Source organism: Eublepharis macularius, chromosome 3 (assembly GCF_028583425.1).
Source record: "Eublepharis macularius isolate TG4126 chromosome 3, MPM_Emac_v1.0, whole genome shotgun sequence".
NCBI lineage: Eukaryota > Metazoa > Chordata > Lepidosauria > Squamata > Eublepharidae > Eublepharis > Eublepharis macularius.
In genome coordinates, this window is record NC_072792.1 from 144,208,966 (window position 1) to 144,234,182 (window position 25,217).

Genomic DNA, 25,217 nt, shown 5'->3' on the forward strand with positions numbered 1-25,217 from the left:
AAACAAATGACAAAGTGTTCTGATCTCTTTCAGTATTTGGGAAGAATGGATGTGGAAGACTGCTGTCCAAGACAGAAGGCTAATGATTGGGTAGGGATAGCCGTTTGGCTTGTTTCATGTTCCAAGTTTTCCATTTAAAATGTTCAAACACAAAGCATATTTATCAACCAAAGTTGTCCCAGTTACATACCACTTTCATCTTTTATGTGCACTGTCAACCTTCCTCAGCTGTGGAAGTGAATGTCTTTGAAATATTTGTCTTTAAAGTAGAGCACTAGTAGAGTAAATACATTCCTATAAATAAATGCCTTCCCTCAAGGTTGAACCATACCTTCCAGTTCAAACTCTCTGGTCTCATTACCTTTTGAACACCCACCAGCTTTTTAGCTCTTCTGTATCTCTTCTCCTGTAACTTTTAGGATCTTTTCTTCCAAAAGCTGCTGAGTGATTCCCATTACCTTGTCATTAGCTTCCACACAAGCACTCTAAAATACCAGGTAGCCTGGGAGTCGGCCAGCTTCTGCAGTGCTATACCTATATATGCCTAGTGGTTAAAAGCAGCAGGACTCTAATATGGAGAACAGGGTTTGATTTCCTACTCCTCCACATGAAGCCAGCTGAGTGACCTTGGGTCAGTCAGAGCTCTCTCAGCCTCATGTACCTCACAGAGGGGTCTATTGTGGGGATAATGACACTGACTTGTTAACCACTCTGAGTGTGGCACTAATCTGTCCTGATATATAGAATCATTGGATCGTAGGGTTGGAAGGGAGCTCTAGGGTCATCTAGTCCAATTCCCAGCACAATGCAGGAAATTCACAACTCTCCCCTCCCTAACTGCCCCAGTGACCCCTACTCCATGCCTGGAAGATAGCAAAACATATAAGCACATGGTTGTTGTTGTTGTTGTTGCTGTTATTATTATTGATATTATTACTGCATGCCTTCAGTGACTGTCACATCTACAGTGCTGTGCATAAATGCTGGGTATTTGTGTGCCCTCACTAGTTTCATACCAGAGTAGTTCAGTAATGACTCCTCCCCTTTTCATCAGGTAAGAGACTGATCACTCTGTATGCAGATTAGAATAGTCTTTTTGTCTTTTAATAAACTCTGCATTTTTAAGGCAAATGTTATAGCTTGACTCTAATGGGTGCTTCAGGTGAGGACCTGTTCATACATGTTCTTGTATCTACAACAATGCAGAGCTGGTTTAAGAAAGGAACTCTAAGCAGTTTCCTGAATCTATACCACTTTCATTGTAGCAGTCAATTAAATGCTAGCTACCATCTTGGATTTGACTGGGGCTTCTTTTTTTCAGGCTGGTTTGTGGCAAGATGTACTTGGTGGTTTGCAGAAGGGTGCAAGGCTCCGCAAGGCTGTGGAGCACCCACAGCCTAAGACTCCTCCAAAACAGTGTGCCTGCTCTCTGTACAACACAGTGGTAAATGATATCAAAAATAAGCACTACACCCTTCATAAGGTGAGTAATACTGGGTAGCTAGCAGAGCTTTGTCTTCACACCCTCTAAGCATCAACTTGGTTAAATCCAGTCTCTACTTGTAAACATTCCTCAAACTGATGTGTCTAGTCCATGGTCTGAAAGCACATGATAGTCTTATTTTATTATGTACCTGTTTTTAATATCTGCTGGAGTGTATTACTTTGAGCTGTGCTTTGTAAAGCTACTCTATAAATGAGCAGTTTTGGCGACCTACTGGTATATCCCTCTCAAAAAAACAGCCTTGTCACACAAATATTTACCGTGTTTAACTACTACCAACTTGTATCAACTCAACAGCTTTTTTTAAAAAAAACACTAAATATCGGCTTATAGGAGCACAGCATTAAAAAAGCTTGGATGGAACAGATGGGTGACACCCCATTAGTAACACTTGGCTCATGCTTCTCCTTACATGCACACTATTCTTGTGGTACTGTTGGCAGGCTTTGTTGCCAGCAATGTTGATAGCTTGCTTGAAGTATTCTTAGTGTGAATATTGGAATATAGGGATAAAATGTGTGTTCTAAATTTCTATCCAAAACACACCTGAGCCTTACTGTTGGTATGGGTTTTTTGTGTTTGAAAGTATAAAGATACCACCTGTGTCAACGGTATACAAAGTATTCTGTAAAGTACTTGACTAAATAGTGAGATAGCAATTCAGGGCTGGAGGGTGCCCAAAATGTCATACTTTGATATTTGTTTATAGAATAAGGAATGCACCACTGCTTATTTCTGGGGGAGCTATGCTTCTAGATGTTCATGTGTCAGAAACACAGGGAACAGCTAAGAAAGCCATCTCTTGACTTCTCCCCATCATTAGTAACCATGGGAATTGTCAAATTTAGCTCTTGAAATTTGTCTTCCATCTGCAGTGAGTGTATATAAAAAATTATTTACAAAACATTGTGTCACAGTAATTGTATTAGCTGTAGAGTAATCAATGGCAAAGTAGGATATAAATGCAGCCATTTATTGTGGAGAATTTTCCCCCCATTGTAGGAACAGCAGTATTTTGTCACGGGGAAGCCTGAAGGACGGTGTCTTGATCAAGGATCTTTATTTGCATTTCAATGTACTGAGTCCATTTCTTAGTTGGCTTTTTAAATGTTGGCTTTCCATTTAAGCACGACGTTATATCAGCTACATTCGTCTGTTTACAGCTGAAGTAACAATGCTTCACCTAAGCCGAATTAGACCTTTCTAAATTCATTGACATCTATAGCAGGGGTGACCAAACTTGCTTAATGTAAGAGCCATATAGAATAAACATCAGATGTTTGAGAGCTGTTTGACAGCCACAAGACATGATGCATTGAAGTGACTTCAGATGAGGAGGTAGGTTTGGGGGAATGTCCTGAGAGTGACATCACAGGAAGGGGTGGAGATTTGGTGTAATATGCTGGAAGTGACATCAGAAGGGTGGCTTGGAAGCTTTGACTTGGAAGTGATATCACAAAAGTGAAGTTACATCCTTGCTAGGCTCACCCTCAAAGTCCCCAGATATTTTCTGAGTCATCTGGCAACCCCAACATTTATATTGAAAATATGAAAGACATGGAGAGAGAATGAGAGAGAGAAGGGAGGGAAAGGCATGGAAAGTAAGAAGGAAAGGGAGGGAAAGACGTGGAAAGAAAGGAGGGGAGGGAAATAAACTAGACTAAAATAAAATGTATGGCCACAGCGATACTCAGAGTCCTCTGGGAGCCACAAAATAGCCACATGTGGCTCCTGAGCAGCAGTTTGGCCACCCCTGATCTATAGGCAGAAAAGTGGGTAACTCCATGTAGGATTGCTCTGTCAGTACCTTACTACACCAGCATTGGCATATGATGGCTTCTCAAGTTTTGTAACAAATCTCACTTTGTGCTGTAGGTATCAACAAGGCAACTGAAAGAGAGAGTCTGCCAAGAACCCAGTCTACATGATCAGCTCATGATGGAAGTGAAAAATCCCCCAAAGCTTCGACCAGTGTCTGCACAGAGAAATAAAACCCAAGAGAAAGGTACACCATAGATGTAAACTATTAAAGTAATTATAAATAGTTCAAATGGTTGAACATACAAAGAAATAGCAGGCACCTTCAATGTAGGACTTGATGAAGTTCTCCCTTTGTTAAGGATGGTTCCGTTTAAGAACTGTAAAGGAAAGAAGCTGGGTCTGCATACATGAACTACATTTAGCTCTTTAGCATCTTTTATTGGTGACTCAAAACTTTCAGAACTAGGAAGATGTTTTGGTGATGACAGTACAGTAGTTTGATAAACAACATTAAAGGTTCTGGTTCACAATATACTTTTTGTCACTGCAATGTCCAGTGATGACATGCATATGTAAGTAGTCTATCACAGGTATCAGTTCTCATAATTTCTCACATTCTCTTCCAATGGAGTCTCTTCAGGCTTACCTACCAGTAATCAAGTGGTGCATGTAGAACTGAGCCAAAATGACATTGTTGTTAACTGATCTTACAGTAGCTGGCATTTTTCCTTGTGCAAATGCCTATTTTGTACACATTAGGCATATGACACCAAAATAGGATGATGATCATCTCAAAAGGATTAGATTCCAGAAAGATCACTAATATTGGGGTCCTAAATAGAGCTGTACAGTTGAATGTTCATAGGGCTCCAGAGCTCTCCAAAACCTAATGGGGAATCTTGTTTGAGAAGGCTGGCAGCAGTGCAGGCGGGGACAGAGGGTGAGGTGCTGATGAATAGCTGCTGCACTGCATATATTTGTGGTATTTACCTGAACGAGCAAATACTAGATTCCAGAATGTGAGAGGAAATAGAATGAAACTTCTCTCGAGAGACATTGAAGGGAAGATTGGACCACTAGAAGCAAAGCCAGTCTGAACCAGGCTTTTACCAAATGAGTGTTCTATGTTTAGTTGAGGAATTGATTCAGGTTTGCTACTGCAACCTTAACTCAAGAGAAACTTTGAATACTGATTTGCATGTACCCTGTTTTGGTCTTACGATGTGTTCTGTGGCTTTTCAGAAGACTTTTGCAAGCCCTCCTTGAATATTCCTTGTGATACCTTCCTCGACCAAAATATTGGCACAGAGATAACTGTTTCAAAAGCTAAAAGGCCAAGGTTGAGTTACATCCAGTCAGACCCAGAAGTTAAGGTATTTTTTTTCTTTACATAGGGTACTGTAATGAAAACAATAATTACGTACTGATTGCGGTCCAGTTTCCTTGCAATATGCAATTTTGGTGGAGGGGTTTGCAGCTTTGGAATACTTCTTCATAAGTAACGTGCTTGTTCCTCCCCTTTCCTCCTCTCACTAATCGTAATGACACACCAGTTTTAACAATTTATTTCTTCAGAGGCCTCCAAGTGTCAAAATGTGTATAGCTCTTGAACTAAGTTCTACAAAACTTGATATGTGTCTAGGTTGGGAAGTAAACCCTTGCAAAACTAAATTTTAGAATACTCTTTGACATTTGGGTAAAGCTTGTTTAGTATGAATCTAGCCAGTAATGAATGCTTTCGTTACGTATATTTCCAAGTGAAATTTTAGATGCTTGCTTCATTTTCTTCTCACTCCTACCATTTTTGAAACTGCTAAACATTTAATTTTGTTAGGGTTTTTTGCAGACTTTGAAAAAAAATGCAGCGTAAAGAATGGTAAGAAAAACACTAGAGCATCTGGGAAGGCTATATGCCAGGCTCTGTAGACACACAGCACATAGTGCCCTTTTCGAGAGCCACATAATTGATTAGGAAACTCTTTGAAATTCTCTCAAGGATAGTACCTGTCTGTTAATGCCGGCTTGGAGCTGGCCTCAATCTGTCTGTTAAATGTACAGATGAAATTGCTTAGATGCTCTAGAATGCTTAGCTTAAAGAGCACACAAGCTACTCCAACTACATTCAAAATAATCAGATCCTGTTGCAACCCAATACAAGAGGGCACCTTTCAGTTTCAGTTTTAAAAAAGGATGGCAAATAAGTTGTAATTTCATGGCTTCATTCCTAGCTGTTGTCTAGCTGCAATCGGAAGACATCTACAAAGTGGTCATTTCCAACCATTGCAGATTTGATGGGAGCAAGATATGCAGAACATGTGGCTGAAATAAAGGATTCCTGCCAAAGAGACAGTCCCAGGATATCTTCAAGGTCACAGGTGTTTCAAAGGAACATGGTTAACTCTTTTCTGTTTCCTCAGGAAGTATCACCTTATTTTGTAAACTTGATTATGTTGTTTAAGCCTCCAAATTCTTGACTACAAAATTAGTCCTAAAAAAATTTACCCTGTTTAGACTTAAAATACCAGTTTGCTCTGACTTGCCACACTTGTGGAGTGCCCTTCCCCTTTAGGCTCACCTGGTGCCTCTGTGACTTTCTTTTAGGTGCCAAGCCAGAACATTTCTGTTCATTCAGGCTTTTAATTAAGGGATTAATATTTTAATACTATTTTAGGTTAAAATAATAACTGTTAAAATGTCAGTGGTCTGTTTTTATTCTGGGCTGGATATTTAATGCTGGATTTTAATTTATCTTTGTGAACTCTTGCTGGTAAACTCAAGCCCTAGTTAAAGGAATTAGGAACTAGGAATGCCTGGCACCCCCAGGAACTTTCGGGGCAGGGTAAAAGGTGGACATGATGTCTGGCTGACTTCATGGCCTGGATATTGTGCAACACATCAGTGTTACATCATGTTCACACACACACACTCCACACACACTGTTTCGGTTGCTGGCCTAGATGTAAGGGCAGTGGGAGGGCTGCTCGGCAATCTTCTGCCTGAAACAGGCAAACGGGAAGCCTGTTTCAAACCCAGTTGTTGTTTCCTACTCCTTTTTAGATGAAGCTTCCCTTTTCACTTACCACATGTTAAAACTGTGTCTGTGCTGTTGCTGGATTACCCACTGGGACTGAGAGATCGTCAGCCCTGAAGTGATCCTTTTCAGAGTCATCTGTAAAAATTACAGAGAAACCAATGGGAATTAAAATACAGAATATGCTACTTATCAAAGTATTGTCATGTTAAACAGAACTAGAACGTCTAGATATTTTGACACCCTGTACTACAAAAACTAGAGAACTAACATGTTACTTCCCACCCCCTTACAGATGTGTCTTGCTTGTCATAATGAGTTCTTCATATGGCCTTACATGTGTCATCTTTGTAGCAGGTAAGCAGATTTGAATTTTTTATGACTGGATGAAATAGTTCACAGCAACTTCTAATATCCTATCAAACCATTATACCTAAGATTTGTATTCCAATCAAGGTGAAAGTGAATATCTTAAGAATGGTTCAGCGCTACTACTGACCATGGGTCACCAAGACCTAGCTGTGGAAAACTCTTGATATGATCTTGTAAGTTTAATTTAGGCTAACTAGCCTTCAGTCAAATATTTCATTGGATGTATAAGGATTAAGGTTATGTTGGAAGACTGAGAATTGACTCTGCCCTCAGGTAGGAGCACTTTAGGTTCTAACTAGGATACTTTTCGCACTAGGATTTTAAAGCGTGCCTGTACCTGTTCCGCATCCCATGTTTGTAGGGGTTTCACACTTGCAAGCTAGTCATGGGACACAGTGCTGCTCTTCTTCCCCATTACTCCAATTTTTCTCCCTGCAGATGTATTCTGATGTTAATTTTTAATTGGCTGCCCAGGTGGGGCTTACCCGATTAATCCCAATGTGAATGTTTTGCAGCACTTCCCTCCTCCTTTTCCCTGGGAGCTGATTGGTTTGTGTGGAATTAACCACACCCACTGAACTCAGCTCTCTGAACTATTTTTCCGCCATTTTTTTGGGCTGCTCTGCAGCCCTCCTGACAACCACCCACTCCCACCCCACTTTTGTGGTAAGGCAGGACTGCAATTTGCACAGCATGTTTTTTTTTTAACTCTGAGCATATGTAGTAACGTTCCTGCATTGTTAACTTCTGACAGACAAGCCTCCCCCATGTCATCCCCTCAGCCACCCATCGCCACCCCACTCTTCCCGGGGTAAGGCAGGACTTGCCTCCCCAGGGGTAAGGCACGGTGGGTGGCAGCAAACTCATACCCACCCCTGGCTCAGCTAAGATGCGCTGAGCCAGGGTTTGGCTGGGACGGCTGTTCTCGTGTGCTGCAGCCAGGCTGCGGAGAACAAGGGCCGCCTCATCAGAACTGCCTCATCTGAGCCCTGGCTCAGCTGTGCGCTCAGCTGAGCATGCAGCGAGCCGGGGCTTGACTGCATGGGCTACTAATCTGGGCGCCCTCTCTCCAGCTCCACAGCCTGGCTGTGGAGCAGGAGAGTTGCTTCATCCAAGCCCTGGCTCGCTGTGCGTTCAGCTGAGCCGGGGCTCGGATGAGGCAGCGCAGTGAGTGGGGGCTCGGACGAGGCGGCTCTCGTGTTCCACAGCCCAGCTGCGGAGCAGGAGAGTCGCCATCCTGGCCCTGGCTCGCTGCACACTCAGCTGAGCAGGGGCTCAGATGAGGCAGCGCAGTGAGCTGGGGCTCGGACAAAGTGGCTCTCATGTTCTGCAGCCCGGCTGCGTAGCAGGAGAGGGCCGTCCCAGCCAAGCCCCAGCTCGGTGTATCTCAGTTGAGCCAGAGGTGTATGAGTCTGCTCCCCCCCCACCGTGCCTTATCCCTGGGGAGGCAAGTCCTGCCTTACCCCGGGAAGAGTGGGGTGGGGGTGGGTGGTTGAAGGGGCAGCATGGGGGGAGGCTTGTCTGTCAAAAGATGTAGTAATGCAGGAATGTTACTACATATGCTCAGAGTTTTAAAAAAAAGTGCAGTGCAAATTGAAGTCTTGCCTTAGTCCTTTGTAAGAGTGTGTGTGTGTGTGTGTGTGTGTTTGAAGGGTGGGCATGGGAGGCCTTGTCGGTAGAAAATGTAGAAACTATGCATGCTCAAAGTTTTTTAAAAAAAAGATGATGTGCACTGCAGTGCCCTGAAAGCTCAAAACTGAACAGAGGCTTCGAGACAGGTCTGAAAGGAATCACAAGAGGCCAAATCAAAACTGCTGGAAAGTGTGAAAGCATCGGTGCCAAGCCAAAGCCACTGCGACTGCTCAAAAATGGTGCTTTAAACTGCGAATGCAAAAGGGGTCAGGGTTGGACAACTCTCCAACTAAGAAAAAGGAGCATTTTCTTGTTGTGGCCCCAGTTCCCGCCAGGGTGTCCCTGTAGGCCAAGCCCTAAATGGTAACATTTAAAGTAAGTAGCAAAGCCACAATAATAATATAAAGGAATTGTGAGAAGTTATCTTTTTTTACTCATTAATATCATGGCAACTGAGGTACTTGTGTCTTTTATTTTAGAGTGAGCTGTAAAGATTGCTCCATCAAGGTATGTTTTCCTCTTTCAATAGGCTATAATCCATGAAAGGTCCTATCCTCTTGTCCCTATGCTGCTAAGCTTCTTGGGAGCCTTTTGAAGAGTTTTATTAAATACTTTGTACTTGGACTTCCAAAACCAATCTACTATCTTGCTCTGAATGGCATGCTGGCTGGCTTCCAACATATTCAAAAGTTTATTTTTTAAAAAATTGACAATTTATCCCCAAATTCATTCTTGATATACCCTGAAATAAACTTTCATTTGGTTCCATATGCCCTCACTTTGAGGTTCAGCATGTAGTTGTCTTGACTGTGGCAGTCTTTCTAAATCAGACTGGCTGTGTACATGTGCCACATGTATATATTAAATAAGGAAATTTTCTCTTTTTCCCCAATATTAAAATGGACTGGTAGACAGGATTGAATGGCTACTGGACAGCAGCTGTAACTCATAGCATATGAAATATGCTTAAAGCTTTTGACTTAGTGATTTATCGGATCATCTCATTATGAAATGGCTTTAGAGAAAGCCTGTTCAAGATGACATGGTGGAGAAACGTGTAGCCAGAAGACCTAGATTAAAATTGGTTTGACTGTTGTCTTTGTCTCTCTTTCAGAGAACTAATGGAATAGATTTACTTGCTGTTTTTTTTCAAGAGTTGTTAATGTCACCATCATATAATCACTTCTCTTGCTATCCTGGTTCACAGAACGACAACTAAACACTTGAGGATGTATAGTCTATTCTAATTTCCACTTAGGGCTAGACTAGATGTGACACTGTCCAGAGGTCTGAGTCTGACCAACGGTTGATGTTAAAGCCTAATGAGAGGGTGCTGTGGTATGGCAGGATGAGGTCTCTCCCCCTCGCCCAGTCTTTACAAGTGCTAAAACAGCTGCACCATCACCACCCATGGCTTTTTAAAATCACCTCCTTATGCTTTAAAATGATAGCGGCATCCACAAGTTGGCCCTTTGGATGCTATCATATCTTCTTTGGTCCTCACTATTACAGTAGATAGGTGCCACTTGGAAAACTTTAAGATGTATATGAAATCTCCATTCCCACCTCATAACTCAGAGTAGCTTAGCATCTCCTTGGAAGAAGGTTTTAGCATTCCGAGTGTCTGTAACACAATGATTATTTTTGGTTTTGATTTTTATTGGATGGGTTGACATACATTTTACCAATATTTTCACAACATATTTCCCCGTACATTCATATATGCAGCCCACCCCCTCCCCCTCTCCCCTTTTCTATGTAGACTCCCAACAGCACTATGACTCCTTTATTTCTTATCGTTCACTCTATGTTACTTTCATTTGTCCCTATAACTAAAGGTAAAATCCTAACTTATTGTTTCTGACTACATTTCTATAATTATCAATAGACTACCCTTATTCTATCAGAACCCCCCTACTTCCACATAAATTGATTCTTCTTTATCAATCTTTTCATTTCCCCCTTATACAACAGTTTAAATCTAATCTTCCACCTATTACAATTTGTTTCTAACCAGTTACTTAACTTCAGTCCCTTAATCAGCACTTTAACTTGAAACTAAAAACTTATTTCTTCAAATCATTCCGTCTATAGTTTCCATCTCTTTTACAAATAAATTTAACTTTTACATTTTCCGAATCCAAACACTTTAATTTTGATCCCTAAGATAACACTTTAATTTAAAATTAATAACATTCCTTCAAAAAATCCCTTCTGTAATTTCCGTATCTTTTACACATAAATTTAACTTTGACATTTTACCCTCCCATAAAAAATTTTTTTTAAATTTTATTCTCCTTATTTTCTTGTCACTTCACTTATTTAACTCTACATTTTATATTTTCCAATTTGTTCATTTATCTTAGATTATTAATTTCCTTTGACTCAGCTCAACCCCACCCCTCCTGAGTAGATACAAATGACCTACATCTTTTCCACACTGTGACACTGAGAGATCTCTGTCTTTTGGTGCTACACCTCTGAAGATGCCAGCCACAGCTGCTGGCGAAACGTCAGGAACTACAATGCCAAGACCACAGCAATACAGCCCGGAAAACCCACAACAACCATCGTTCTCCGGCCGTGAAAACCTTCGACAATACATTAATTTCCTTTAACTTTACATTTTAACCATGAATTCCATCCCCTAAGAAATTCTTGTAGCTTAAAGCTAAAAGCTTAGTCCTTTAAGTAATTCCTTCTTGTAACTTGAATTTTATGTTTGTCTCTTTTCCAGGCTTTCTCTTTCACTTGAACAATCTTATCACTTGGCAACTTCTTCTGTTGAACATAACTGGAGTTGGTTCTGTATTTCATGTTTGTTGTTAACTCTTGTAATTGCTTCTTTGAAAGTCCTGACAAAACTTCAATCATTTGTTCCTGCACGCTCTGCGTTGTTTCTTCCAGCATGTCGCGTTTTCCCTGCTTGATATCTGTAGCTCTGTACTCAATTTCTGCCACACAATCTTGAAACACTTGTTCTTCCTCTTTAAAACTCGGTGTCAAATCGGTGGTTTTTTGCTCCCTTTCTTGAGTTATCTGCTTTGTTACTTGTAGCTCATTCTTTGGCTCCATTTCTGCTTTTAGTAAATCCTTTATATTTTTAATTAAGCTCTCTTCCATTTTCTGCACAGATTGTCTCAATCCTTCATAGCCCTCTGTAATTTTTCCCCCCAGTGATTCTATAGCCGATCCTATGGCAGCCTGCCATTCCTTCTCCAATTTCTTCATACTTCTTCACTAGATTTCTTCCCGCCCCAGATATCTTTTTTTTTTTAATCTTTTATTTTAAAAGTTCAAACTATTTTAATCTCACTAGATATCGGGCGGAGAGTCTCTATAGTAGCTTGCTTCATCCTTTTCTCTTCCGGAATGGTGGGTATCCATTTCCTCTTGTCCTCTTGTTGCTATATCTCGCGTTGTTTCTTTTGTTTTCCTTCCGAGGTCTTCCTTGCTGTTTCTCCTTCCTTCTTCTTGCTCTCCAGATTAAGCCTCTCTAGGCAGTGCCACTCACTGTTCTCCTTGCATTCTATTCTCTCGCGATGTTTGCTCCGCAGCTTCTCCACCTCCTCCCCTTTTCTCACTGCTGGCTATCTCTCTCCAAACCACAGGTATGTGTAAACAAAAATTATTTTCACTTCTTTTACACTTTATAGTCTATCAAATTTCAATTTTTCCTTCAAGATGCCTTGCTCCTTTCTTGTTCTATCAGCTCAGTCCACAATTTTAACTTTTGATTAAATTCCTCTTCTCATTTTAAGTCTGAAAGCAAGATAAAGATCTTTTACCTCAATTTGTTCCATTTGGGTCTTTCGTGCTGCCTCCTTCATTTCCAATTGGCCAAATCTGGTTCTGAAGCTTGGTTTCTGGAGACCTTATGCCAAACAAATGACTCAAAAGAGTACTGCAGAGATTTTAGCTCACCCTTCTCCGAGGGGACCTCAAGGTGATGAGGGAAATCCTATATCCAGGACCTTCCCCACTGCCGAGATCACTCTCTCTCCAGGACTCGTAGCATTCTAGCTCCTCTTCTACCTGTAGAGGAGTGGCAGCCGGTGATCTGAGCACCTGGCCTGCCCAAAACAGTCACTCTTGATGGTCCAGCTCCCTGGATCCACGTCAGGTCTCCATTAGCCAAACCGGAAGTTAAACCATGATTATGAAGGACTTACAAAGCACTGTATGACAATTTTTTACAGTTGGTTTTCTTGTTGACTAAATGCTATGGTTTTCTTATCTAGATAACCATGCCAGTGAGGCCCTGTATACGCCTTCCACTTAACTTCTTTAAAATCATAAGACTCAGCAAAGAAGACCTGACCATACAGGGCCAGAAAATTACAGAGCTTTTATATGAAATAGAACACTGGGATTGTTCCAGGTAAGAGTTCAATAGGCCAGAATTAGCAGCAAATAATGTATACCTTCAGAACTACGTTCTAATTCAACTGGAGCTTTTCCAGAATCCCACTGTCATGTATGCCTGCCTGCAGTACATGCCATGTGTATGTTATGTGCAACCTATTAATCCTCTGACACTATGGAGAGTTCCGAGTATCTTTCAATGCCGGTTGTGTGGAAGTTCAGTGTATTATCTCTGCTTTGAAGTTAAACACTTTCACTACTGTAGCTAATGGCTTTGAGGCCAGATGCAGCTAATCTGAATTGTATCTTCCCAGAGAATGGGGATGATTTCATATCCAACTTGCTATTGTTGTCTATCATAGTCTAAACTCTGATACTTTTTGTCTCTGGCGTTCGTGCCAGAATTTCAATGGGCTACTAATCTGGGGGCGGGACATTAACCTATAACTAACCATGATTTCCCTCAATACGTCACTTCTGCCAATTCCACTGTCTGAGCACCTTGAACATGATAGATCTCTAATAAAAGTTACTTCAACCAAATCACCTGTGTGATTGCTGTGGAGAACTTGGGGATTTACTTGCCAAGGCCTGACACCCACTTTCCGTTCCAAAGGGGTAGTAATACCAAATAATTTGATGAAAATGCAGAGTTGTGGTCTTCCTGCTTAAGAGACTGGGCACTAAAAGATTTAAAAGATTTTGGCTTCTTCTTGTGTTCAAGTACTGGACAGCCTCCTACTGTGAGGAAAACCATCATGTGGTCGTCTACCTGCATAAGAATCGCATTCAATATCAGCTTCTAAAGGCAAATGTGTGTAATGCCTTTGGAGTGGTAGAGGCAGTCTCACTGCAGGCTGTTAAATGGTCACTTGCTTGGTTGTTTGGGATCAGTGGGGACTTCTGTTTAACTTTGGGATTATTATTAGGGATGTATCTGTTTCTCTTGTTATGGGAGTGATGTGCATGTTTCACAAACTGCAGCACAAACTTGTCAGGCTATGGATGACAGGATACAGCAGACAGATCTCTGGTCCATTTGCAGTAAGACACAAGTACTTAGTCAAATGGATTTTTTTCAGAAATCAGATCAGTTTCATATACAGGTCCATAGGACTACTTAGAAGCAAGGCAGGCATCTAAGCAGCATGAGTAAAAGTTGACAGGAATGACATCATGTAAGAGAGACTTCTCTTTTACCCTTCTAGTTTACTCCTTTCTCCCCCCTCCCAACTGTAAACAATACTTCGGTGCTTTCTTTGTGTGAGAACACTTCACATATTTGTGATATCACGATGAGTTACTAGGAGGCAAGACACAGCACTGTCTGAGAATGAGCACAAGGTCATAAACACTGGAAGCTGTTCCAGTCCAACAGATAAACACCTGTAAAATCCTGAGAGAGAAGAGTTATGACACTAGCAAAGTGACATGGAGCTATAGCTAGATACACTGTGTTCAGCAGAACAGAATCAAAATTGGCATGGACGGGGCTCAGACATGACAGGTAAACTGATGTGATCTCCATAATTAGTCTGAGAGTGTCCAGAATCCCACTGTTTTGAGAACAGAAGACGTCTGTGTGAAATATTCAGTGCAATAAGCCCTGCCAAGGCAGTCTTTAAAAATATAAAGGGGACAGTTTGTAAAGAAGCTCCAGACAATTAGTTCCATAAAGCTACTGACTGAAAACCTAAAGCTAGAACACATTCTGACCCTAGAGGAGAATGGATCTGAGGCTTTTAAAAGAGATTGAAAATAAGTCTGGTTCTTCCTTTTATAACTTCCAGAGTGCCTCTTGTGCTTGAGCCTCACTGCTTATCACCACCCCTTGCATCTCGCACCAGGAGCATGATGAATTGGCCCTCGGTGGACATCTGTATCAAATGTGAGCAACACCTTCTGGAGATCCTGTTCCATCAGTTTCAGCAGCAGGTTCCTTGTAAGAAGAGATCTTTGTCATGGACTGAATGGGAGTAATGTCCCCCGGTTCCCTTGAAGGAATACAAATGTGAATTGGTTCCATAAAGACCTAGAAAAAAACCCTGCTAGTTTCTCTCTAGTTTTGAAGGGCCAGGTCCTGTTGCCTACACTTGGAAATCTGCATTTAAGAAAATACTTCATGGACTTTCATCACGTAGCATAAATAAATACTGAAGCACTTTCTTAAACTATGCATAACCCTCTCTCCTTTCACCTCTACCACTTCCTAAGCCAAAACTTCAAAGTCACCACATTGAAGCTCACTTGATGATGAACCATGTGCTTTTTGACATAAATTAGGCCCTGGATAGATGGTCCTATCCAGTATTCACATGCCCAAAGGGAAATGGGTTATCACAGCACTAAGCCCTCACATTCACATGATCCTTGAGTATTCCATGACAAGTCTGAGAAGAGCTATAGATGTTCATCCTGTAAAGGATTTTAGTTAGCATATCTGCTTTTGCTCTCCTCTTCCAATGTGCTTAGCCAGTGGCTGGCAACCTTCATAGCTATAATCCTAGACTACTGTATTTCATTATGGTGGTTTATTTTTCATTTCTGAACCTTAAGCAGGGTTTATTTTCCCTATTGTTCAGAGTTTAAAACCATTTTGATGTATCTGGAAAGATGGATATGAAGAATGAAATAAAGAGCATTTTGGTTAAACTGTAGTGAAGAGGCTGAAAGTTTTGAAAAGTAGAGTGAAATTGTAGAGTACGGTAATCTGGGAGCAGGGGGGCAGGGCGGGTAGAATTTCAAAACAAAATGCTTTATCCTGTCAGACCTGCCATATATATCACCTGCTGGCATAATGGTTAAGCATATGCTAATGTGCCTGAATAGCCCTGACTAGCCCGTTTCATCAGAGCTTAGCTGCTAAGCAGGGTCAGCCATGATCAGTACTTGGACGGAAGGCCACCAAGGAAAGTCGGGGTCACAATGCAGAGGAAGACAATGGGCAAACCACCTTTGCTCATCGCTTGCCTTAAAAGCCCATGTCCTGGGGTTGCTGTGAGTTGATTGTGACTTGATAGCACATGATGATGATTTTATTATATGCCAGTATTGTTTGCTTTGCCTTTTCAAAAGCTTCGTTTTGCTTTATTCCTCTTCATTTCCATTTGTTTCAGTTAAGTTGCCAATTCTGCATTGGAAAATTCTTGGAGATTTGGGAGGCGGAGCAAGAGGAGCTCAGTGGGGTATAATGCCATCAAGTAGCCATTTTCTTTGAGGAACTGATCTCTGTCTGGAAATCAGTAGTAATTCCTGGAAATCTCCAGGCCCTTCCTGCAGGCTGACAACTCTTTCAATGCAACTTTATACAGGGCTTGCATGTTGCATCAAGGAGTGGCTCACCCATGAGGCATACACAGACAATTGACTACGACACCAGTCTGTGCCTTTGATGGAGAGGCACCAAGCCAGCTCTCCTGTGACATTGTAGGGTCAACTGCAGATCACTGCAGCCTTGGGCTGAGGCCTTCTGTTGCTGGGGCCATGAGTAGTAGTGGCATGTAGAACCAATACATTGCTCCTAGTCTGTGTGCAGGGCATTCCCCAGTTGCCAGAACTGGGAGGTGTGATGATGCAGCAAGTGGCAGCCCTGAGTATGGCTACACCCTGGCACCCAAGCAAAAGGCATTACCTTTCCCCATCATCAGAGCTTTGTACAGCCCTTGGCTGTACTGTGCCAAGGCATGGGGGCTTTCCCCATCACCAGAGTGGGCAGCAAGGGTCTTGTTGCGAGCAACAACCCTGGTCCCAATGAGTGTTTTAGACAAGCTACAAGGGGAAGCATGCCGGCCCCCAGTAGAGTAACACTGTTCTGCAGCCAGGCATGCCCCAAGGCTGCTCCATGTTGGTGACTCTGTTAAAGTGTATAGACAGGAATGGTACTAAAAATGGCAAAGCTGCACACATGTGTAGGCATTGTACAATTATTAAAGATTCCTTTTCTTCTGCACCAATTCTCTCTTCATCTTTGATATTTCTAGCAGACATAATCATAGGGTTGGAAGGGATCTCTAGGGTCATCTAGTCCACCCCCCTGCACAATGCAGAAAATTCACAAATAGCTCCTCCCCACCCCCTCACGCACACACCGAGTGACCTTTATGCCCAGAAGATGGCAAAATACCATCAGGATCCCTAGTCAAACTGGCCTGGGGGAAATTGCTACCTGACCCCAAGGTGCCGATTGGCCTTACCCTGGGCATGTAATCCTCCGCAAGTATTGTTGTATGAATTTGAGTATCATAGTTTTCATGAACTACTGTGGTGATATGGGGATGTGGGCCTCAAATAGTGTTACCTTGGCAATTAGTTGTATATATCCTATGGGAAGTGACTGTTCATCACTGGTCTTCTGAGCCTTATCTACTCATTATTTTGCTACTAGACAGCCCATTGTTGAGTCTTTACTACACAATGGCATCTGGAGGAGTATACCCCCCCCCCATGGTGCACAACATCTGCCAAGATGCTTCTTCACTTTTCCAGGTGTCTTCACTCTTGAGGGTAAGGGTGGCAGTTGTGAAGGTGTGGCTTATTCTATGAATACATGCAGCTTGTAGAATTCCCCTGCCCCCTCCCCCCACCTCCATTGTTGGCAAACATTTAAATTCCAGCCAAAGTCTACCTTGTCTAACTTTTGTTTTGTTTTTTCGATGCAGCACTGGCATCTCTCAATTGATTTCAGTGGTTGTGGCATTTTGGTTCTCTAGGTGGCTGCATTGGTGATTTTTCTTGCATTTGTTTTGTGGATAGTCTATACTTGCATTTGTTTTGTGGATAGTCTATAGATGCTGTGAATATTCTATTGAATGGAAAGGGAGTTTCTTTTTTTAAAGCTTCAATTTGTTCTCTAAAGATCCTCCTGCTTTAATTAAAGCTGTTAAGAACCAACATTTTAATACTAAAGTTGCTTTGAGTTTATTCCACTAGGTGGCAGCAAATACTATAATGTTCATGCAGGCTATTTAAGCTCACTTGCATTAGTCTAATAGGCTTTGCTCATTCGGGAATCCAGTAGCATGAAATAGACACACAGCTTTGAAAAAACAGGGTTTTTTTAATGAAGAGAGATTAGATATGAGTATGATATCATTGCAAGAATGACTAGCCTTCCTTAATACCACTGTAAAAACTTGTGTTCTGTGGGTCTTTACTGGATAACAAGTAACCTCTAAACTATTTTTTAGTTACGAAAGTTGAAGCATTGCACAACCACATGAGCATCTGTTCCAAATAGTGCTGTCTGTATGTAACTCTTCATCTATGAAAGCTTGACAGTTTTACTTAAAGGTTTTTGTCCACATAAGATATTTAATTCTGTAAATATCACTTATGCATTTTGCCATATCTGTGGTGTTGCCGTACTTCTACTGAGGAGATTTAAGACTAAAACTTTAGATGGAACAAAAAGGGGTACCAGTCCAAACTGTTTTATGGGTAGACAAAAAAAATTGATATACTGTATGAAATGATACTTCAACAGATGTACATATAATATGTACAAAAGCAAACTGTAAAATTCTGATAATGAACCCTAAAAAAATTAACCCTGATGATATGGCAAGAGAATGTACTAATTGGATACATGTCATGGGTTTAAATACTTAATTGCATATGATGGGCTATCACATGAAAGTGCTTAATAGACTCCTGCCCTCTTTCAGTATTCTAAAATCCAACTCTTTAACAGGAATTTAAATCCCAGTCAAATAAATATTGGTGGTTATGCAACAAACAATACAATCCTAAACAGAGTTAACCTAGTCTAAGTCCCTTGATTTCAATGGACTTAGACTGGAGTAACTCTGTTTAGGATTGCAGTGAAATTTCGTTATCTTAACAGGTGCAAGGAATTAATTGGCTTATGAATTAACCCTACTTTGTCAACTTCTTTCTGCCTCTTTTACAGGAAGACCTCTTCTGTAGCCTGCTGCCTATAATCAGGAAGCCATAAGGTGGAGCACTATTCAACAAACTGTAGTATTAAAACAACCCACAGTTCAAGCTGTGGTAGATGAATCAGGTACAGACCCCGAAACCAAAATCCTCGTTTGCTGGTGTCTGCATTTTGACATCACAACACAGTTAACTAGAGATGGGCATGGATCGAATTATGACCCAAAAAAACACACGAACCAGTTGTTTGTGGAAGCTCATTTCCATGAACTGGTCTATTGGTTCATTTGGGTCGTAAAGGGGCAGTTTAAATGGCCATTTTCCCAGGGAAATGGCCATATAAACTTTTCCTGCGGCTTGCAAGTGGCAGGTCCCTTTAAACTATCAGCTGGCAGGCGGCAGCGGGGGGTCCATGGTGGCCATTTGAGAGGCAGGGAGGCCATTTTTGGCCTCTTCCGCTGCTGTGTGGGCCCACAGAGCGGCGGAGGAGGCTGAAAACAGCCTTCTTGCCCCTCAAATGGCCGCTGCAGCCCCCCCCCGCTGCCTGCCAGCTGATAGTTTAAAGGGATCTGCCTCTTGCAAGGCAAGAAAGGGCCCTTTAAACTGTCAAATGCCCCTTTCCTTGCCGCTACTAAGCGGCCAGAAAGGGGCATTTAAACCCCACGAACCATGAACTGGTTCGTAAACTTGCCCCAGTTCGTGGTTCCTGGTTTGTGAAAAACAACAAACCTCATTGTTCTTTTTTTTTTGTGGTTCGTGCCCATCTCTACAGTTAACCAGGGCTTGATAAAATTACGGTTTGTTGTACTGCCTGAATATAGCCTCGGGGCTTTGCAATTCATGTCACACTTTTAAAAAAATCTTTAAGCAAGTGTAGTAATGTTGCAGCATTGGAACCCACCCACCCCTTTTGCTGATTGGGTTGTTCCTGTCCAGTGGAGAGGCAATTGGTGGCAGAGTTCTGGGGGAAAACATACTTTTCAGGCTTGTTCCACTCTCATTTTTTTAAGTCAAGCCAGGAAAGGGTTAAAATGCCGCTGCTTCATTCCCCTCCCAGCAGCTTACCTGCTGCTTCATTTCCAAAGGGCTGTGCAAAACTCTTGGTTTCTTTTTCTCTTTGGCAAAGCCCAAAACATGGCTGAGAGGGAGGGAAAAGCAGTCATTTAACCCTTTCCTGGCTTTTAAAGCCAGCAGGGAAATAAGCAGCAGTGTTAGGAATCATTCCTAGCTTTGAAAAGAAATTGAGTGTTTGCATACTTGAAAGTAAGCCAAGGGAAAAGCAGCCTTATGACCTTTAACTGATAAAAATGGCGGAAAAGGAGTTCAGAGAGCTGAGAAGGATGGGAGTGGTTAATTCCTCACAGACCAATCAGCTCCTGGGGAAAAGAAGCGGGGGGGGGGGGGGAGAAGAGAAGCAGAAGGGGAGTATAGAGTTTGCACTGGCATTAATTGGACCAGATGCAACTCGGCAACGTATTCAAAATAACATCGCTGTATGTCCACACGGGAAAAAATCAGGGATACTGCTGACAAACATTGGTACTGCGTCCCTTGACTACTTTACAAGTGTGAAACTCCTGCAAACATGAGAAGCAGAACAGATACTGAAATGCTTAAAGTCCCAGTGCAAAAAGGACCCTTGTGTCCCCACTAGGGATAAATATAGGGTGTAAATAAAATAAAATAAAATAAATGACTGCATGGCTGCAGAAGCAAGCCCAAAATAGAGCACTACTATGAGGATGAGTAAGTATTGCTGGCTTTCAACAGTCTTGTGGTTGGGAACTGCTCTAATAACTTGGCCTTATAAACATGTGCTTTCAGTTCCTGATTGCCTGACCCAAATTGTTCTATAACCTTAACCGGAAGGCATTTGATCAAATATCTGGAGAGGGTGCTCTCCATATTAAAGAAACAGATTGTTTCCGGGCAAAAGAACAATTCTCATTTTGCCACCAAGCTTCAGTGGCCACTGGTCAAAATCTGTCTTGGAGCTTCTGCAAACTGGGTTGTCTCCTCTCTCCTTCTTATCATTACTTAGCTCATAACAAGTTCTCACAGAATGGCAGGGGGCTCTTTTGTTCTGTAGAGTTTTTTACGAGACAATATCTGTCAAACTAATCTATGGAGATAAATCAAACACACACACAGCCATGGCTGTTAAAAGCTGCAAGTGGCTTCCTCCCTCTGCCGTTTATTGTGGTAGCTTATAAAAGAAACCATGGATTTAAAGGGGTGGGTGGAAGGGTAGGGAATGAGTAGAAAAGTGTTTCCAGGAAAAAGCGACTTCTGAAGCAAAGCTGCCTTGTTGAAGAATAGCAATCTGTGGTTGCTATGTCAAAATATTGCTTCTAGAAGCAATAGTTATGTCTGTCAATCTGCAGCAAATGTCCTGGCAACACATTTCTTTGATTTTTGATTTGATTCTCTGCAAGTTTTAAGGGGTGACTCTGACAGCAAGTCTCCCTCTGACCTACATGCATGTATAAAGACTGTAAACATATATATGTAAACTGGAGAGCCAGTTTGGTGTAGTGGTTAAGAGCATGGGACTCTAATCTGGAGAGCTGGGTTTGATTTCCCACTCTTCCACTTGAAGCCAGCTGGGTGACCTTGGGCTAGTCACAGCTTCTAGGAGTTCTCAGCCCCACCCACCTCACAGGGTGTTTTGTTGTGGGGATAATAATGGCATACTTTGCAAACCTCTCTGAGTGGGCATTAAGTTGTCCTGAAGGGTGGTATATAAATCAAATGTTGTTGTTATATATTTAGATATTTGTATGTATAGGTGTGGGATCTGGGGCAAGAAGAGTATCATTAGAATTGGTTGTTGGTGCAAGGATGGAGGGCAGCTGTGTCTCAAAGATGATGCGAACTGGCACTAAAATGGGCTGTTGAGGTGATTTCCCTCTGGTCCAGTAGTAGTACAGTAGGAACCATAGAGTACAGTAGTACCATAGAGTAGCATGCTGTTTTGTTCCACACTGGATCATAAACTGGGTAATTGCTACCTTTAAATATTACACTGTTCCTGGCACCTGTCAGAGGTTTGCTGGTAGCTGGGTTGCCAGCTGTGTCCTGTCTCGGTGGTTCTACAGGCCCTCCTGGACATACAGGCCATCCTCCACAGATGGTTGAAGGTGCTAATCTTGCTTACTGGGTCCAAGCTTGACTCTCCTGAGCTTTGAGTCCTAACGCAGAGAAGGAAGGCACACAATATAAGCTAGTAGTCTTGCCCTGAAAACCAAACTTGAAATGGTTTTAGATATACCTAAAACTCTTTGGGGTGGGTGGGTGGGATGACCCTCCTCGATCATGTGATCACACCAGCTGCAAGTTCCCTGTGGAAGCTCAATGTAGAAGTGTCACAGTAGCCTGATTCAGATTGGACTGTGGGGAGAGGGAATGCTCCTGCTTTCCTCGCTGCTATTTTCCCAAACCAAAACAGGCTCTGTAGAATTCTCACAGAAAACTTGCAGCTGGTGTGCTGCTACTGTTAACAGTTAGACCCCTTCTCAGGCTGAACCGGCAGTTTATAGATGGGATATTATAAACCCCTTCCTCATATGCCTTAAGCACAAGGCAGTGCCTGGCCCAAGGCAGAGCGGATGTCAAATGAACAGGAGCCTGAACAATTACCAGGAGGTGAGTCATAGTGGCTAGCTGACCAACAGCCCCTTCCACAACCCGCAGATGCATAACTTAGAACAATGAGGGTCCCAGACAGCCTCTGACTCAGCTCCTCAATGCCTTCCTATCCCTCCCCTCAAATCATTTACCCTAATCAAAGCTATTCAGCAAACCTGGTAGCTTTTCCCTGCTGACATTTACCAGGTCCTCAGGCAATATATTCGCCTATAGTGTACTTCAGATAGGAAGCATCAAACCTTTCCCAACTCCTTTGTCCACCTCCAAAGAGAGCCATTAAGCCATTGTTTTGGGGCAAAGATATCAGTTTTGCCCCAGGGAATGACTTGCCCTATAACTGGGCTTCCAGTTATGTCTGTGTGTGTGTATTCTGGGACCATCTACATACCTCCAAATTCATTTGTGCGTTTTCCTCTCCTCTGAAATGCTTGCCATTTTTGTTGCCTCCACGGACCTCTGCTCTTCAAGTATGGTAATTATCACCTTCCCCTGAACAGCTTTCTCCTCCTTTCCTCACCTCACTAATTTCCTCTTAGTTAGCCTTATGTGTGCACTATGTATATTTGTGTTGTTGCCCTTTTTATTTCTCTTTTAATTAAAAAAAACTTTCCAGTTGAACATCTGCCTGATTTATTTGAGAGTTCTCTAAGGGAATAATCCCCATAAATATTGGTGAAGATTCCTAGTTACCTCCTCTTGCTTGCCTCCTTAATGCTAATTGCCCCTACCAATTAAGGAGACCTCTTATTTGGGTAACACTTAGGGTCCCTGTGGCAATCACAGGGTAAGTGTAATGTGTAGTTTAGCCCTTATTTTAGAAAACTGGTAGGCTCTTTGTGTAGGTAAGCAGTGTGACTTTTGCATCTCTGGGAGTTTGGGTGACCTACATTTGAATGCCAAGACAAATTGGAATTTAATGACACCACAGTTTATAACCATGGCTTCTCATGAAATCTAAATGCTGTTGTTGTCTTTGCATACACTCCTTCAGTTTTTTTTTATTCAGGAAGAGTTCTTTAATGAAGGGAAAGGCTGTGGACTACACTATTCTGTACATACTATTGGTTGCTGTATGTATTATCCTATTATGAATTATTCAGTATGCCATGTTAATACATATGCTTTGCTTCAGTTTTGTTCCAAATTTGTACTTGGTTGTAATTTTTGCATCCTAATCTATTGCATTGCTTATTGGATATCCCGTCCTACTGACTGTATTGACTTATACAGTATAATCCACCTTGAGTCTGAGTGAGAAAGGCAGACTATAAATCATGGAAATAAATAATAAATACTTTCAGTGTCTTCTGCATTTTGGATAAGAAAGCCCTTTGATCAGTAGCATAGGATGCTTCATGCCCATATATTTAAACAGCCATGTTGGGAATATATTATAACCCATATAGGCCATTGGTTGGCTTAGCAAAATACCAGAGCTTCTTTAATGCTAAGGAAATGGAGTGATACCATAAATAGCAAGCTAACTCTGTAAAGAAGGTCCAGCGGGCACCATGCCAGAAGAGTACCAGAAACATTACCTTCAAAATCCTTCCTCACCCCAGTTTTTAACTTTTGACACAGAAATATGATAAATGTATGTGTTAACTTTTACACTACTTATGAAATGTTCAGAATTTCTCATTTTGGTATACGATTAGGGTTGCCAGCCTCCAGGGAGTAGCTGGAGATCCCTCAGAATTACAGCTGGTCTCCAGGCCACAAAGATCAGTTCACCTGGAGAAAATGGCTACTTTGGGGGGTGGACTCTATGGAATTATGCCATGCTAAGGTTCTTTCCCTCCCCAAACCCCACTTTCTCCAGGTTTCACCCCCTAGATCTCCAGGAATTTCCCAACTTGGAGCTGGCAACCCTATATACGATACAAAGATTGTCAGTTTGGGTGTGTAACTGAGTTCTGTAACAGCAAAAACAGAGTTTACAGGGAAGTTCTGATACAAGATATTCATTATTTGTCTTTTCTTTACTCATAAGAAAAAAGTGGAAACAACCGGAAGGTATGATATATGCCTCAAACATTATTGTGATCTATTATGGTAGGAGTTTCTTAGAATGGAAAGGAGTGCCAAAGGGCTTTCCTTTCCCTCTTGTGATGGTGCTGTGGGTTAAGTATGATAAATTAGGCAATTTCAGAGCATTGGGGGCCAAGCCATAGTCTCCATCATGAAACCATTGAATCAATAGTAGCTGAACTTGAACAGACCAATAAGTTGGTATTTTCCCTCTCTCCCATTTCCCCCCCCCATTTTTTTTTGTTTATATGCCTTTCTTAGGTGCTTTTGTTATGCTTTAAATACCTCTTGGGTCTTCCCAAGGTCAGAGTAGGGAAGGGGAAGTCAAGCTTGAAAGGGGCTGTTTCTAAAGTCATGAATCTCCCTAATGTGTAAGGATGTTTGGGGGGGGGGTGTGGTGCATGGGTGGGTGTGTTAATATTCATTTTGTTTCAAAAGTTTCATTCTTGATGTTACACACTTAGTTTTTGTTTCTTGTTGAGTCAATAGAAAACACATTATGGCTTTCTCCAACTACTACGTTTTTTTCCTTTGACAACTTTTAAACAAGTTTTAATATTTATGTATTTAAAATAAAGGACTGTGAATTTTTAAAGAAAAACAAATATTTTATTAAAATTTTACCTCCCTGACTCTTCAGGGAGTGCAGTGCAACATATGTGTTCCTTCTGTTTTATTCTCACAGCAACTCTCTGCGGATGGCTTAACTGAAAGAGAATGTAGTAGCGTGGGGCTTTGTGCTTGTATCTCTGTGGCCATAGTCAAGCATTCTTCCTGGCAGACCACACTTCACCAGTGTTGCATCTAAAAAGCTACTTAATTGACATAAAATGGGCAAAAGATACCTGTACCATTGAGTGGGGCCTGTTCCAGGCCCTCACCTGCCCCCCACCAGGGCCCTCCTTTTCCTCCTTTCCACCTCCACCCCCATCTGCCCCTTCTCCCACTTGCACGACGCCCCACTACCATGTTCAGTTG

General features: G+C 41.9%; 1 protein-coding gene across 1 annotated transcript in view; it reads left to right on the plus strand.

Moving 5' to 3' along the window:
- Positions 1-15,925, plus strand: part of LOC129326283 (uncharacterized) — a 22,205-nt gene extending 6,280 nt beyond the window's left edge. The window contains exons 6-15 of the mRNA XM_054974437.1: positions 34-90; positions 1,322-1,483; positions 3,380-3,509; positions 4,508-4,638; positions 5,494-5,640; positions 6,592-6,653; positions 8,780-8,807; positions 12,542-12,681; positions 14,456-14,553; positions 15,782-15,925. Coding sequence (XP_054830412.1) covers positions 34-90; positions 1,322-1,483; positions 3,380-3,509; positions 4,508-4,638; positions 5,494-5,640; positions 6,592-6,653; positions 8,780-8,807; positions 12,542-12,681; positions 14,456-14,553; positions 15,782-15,882 — 1,056 coding nt within the window. The 3' untranslated portion in view covers positions 15,883-15,925. The remainder of the gene's footprint in view (positions 1-33; positions 91-1,321; positions 1,484-3,379; positions 3,510-4,507; positions 4,639-5,493; positions 5,641-6,591; positions 6,654-8,779; positions 8,808-12,541; positions 12,682-14,455; positions 14,554-15,781) is intronic.
- Positions 15,926-25,217: the final 9,292 nt, after the last annotated feature.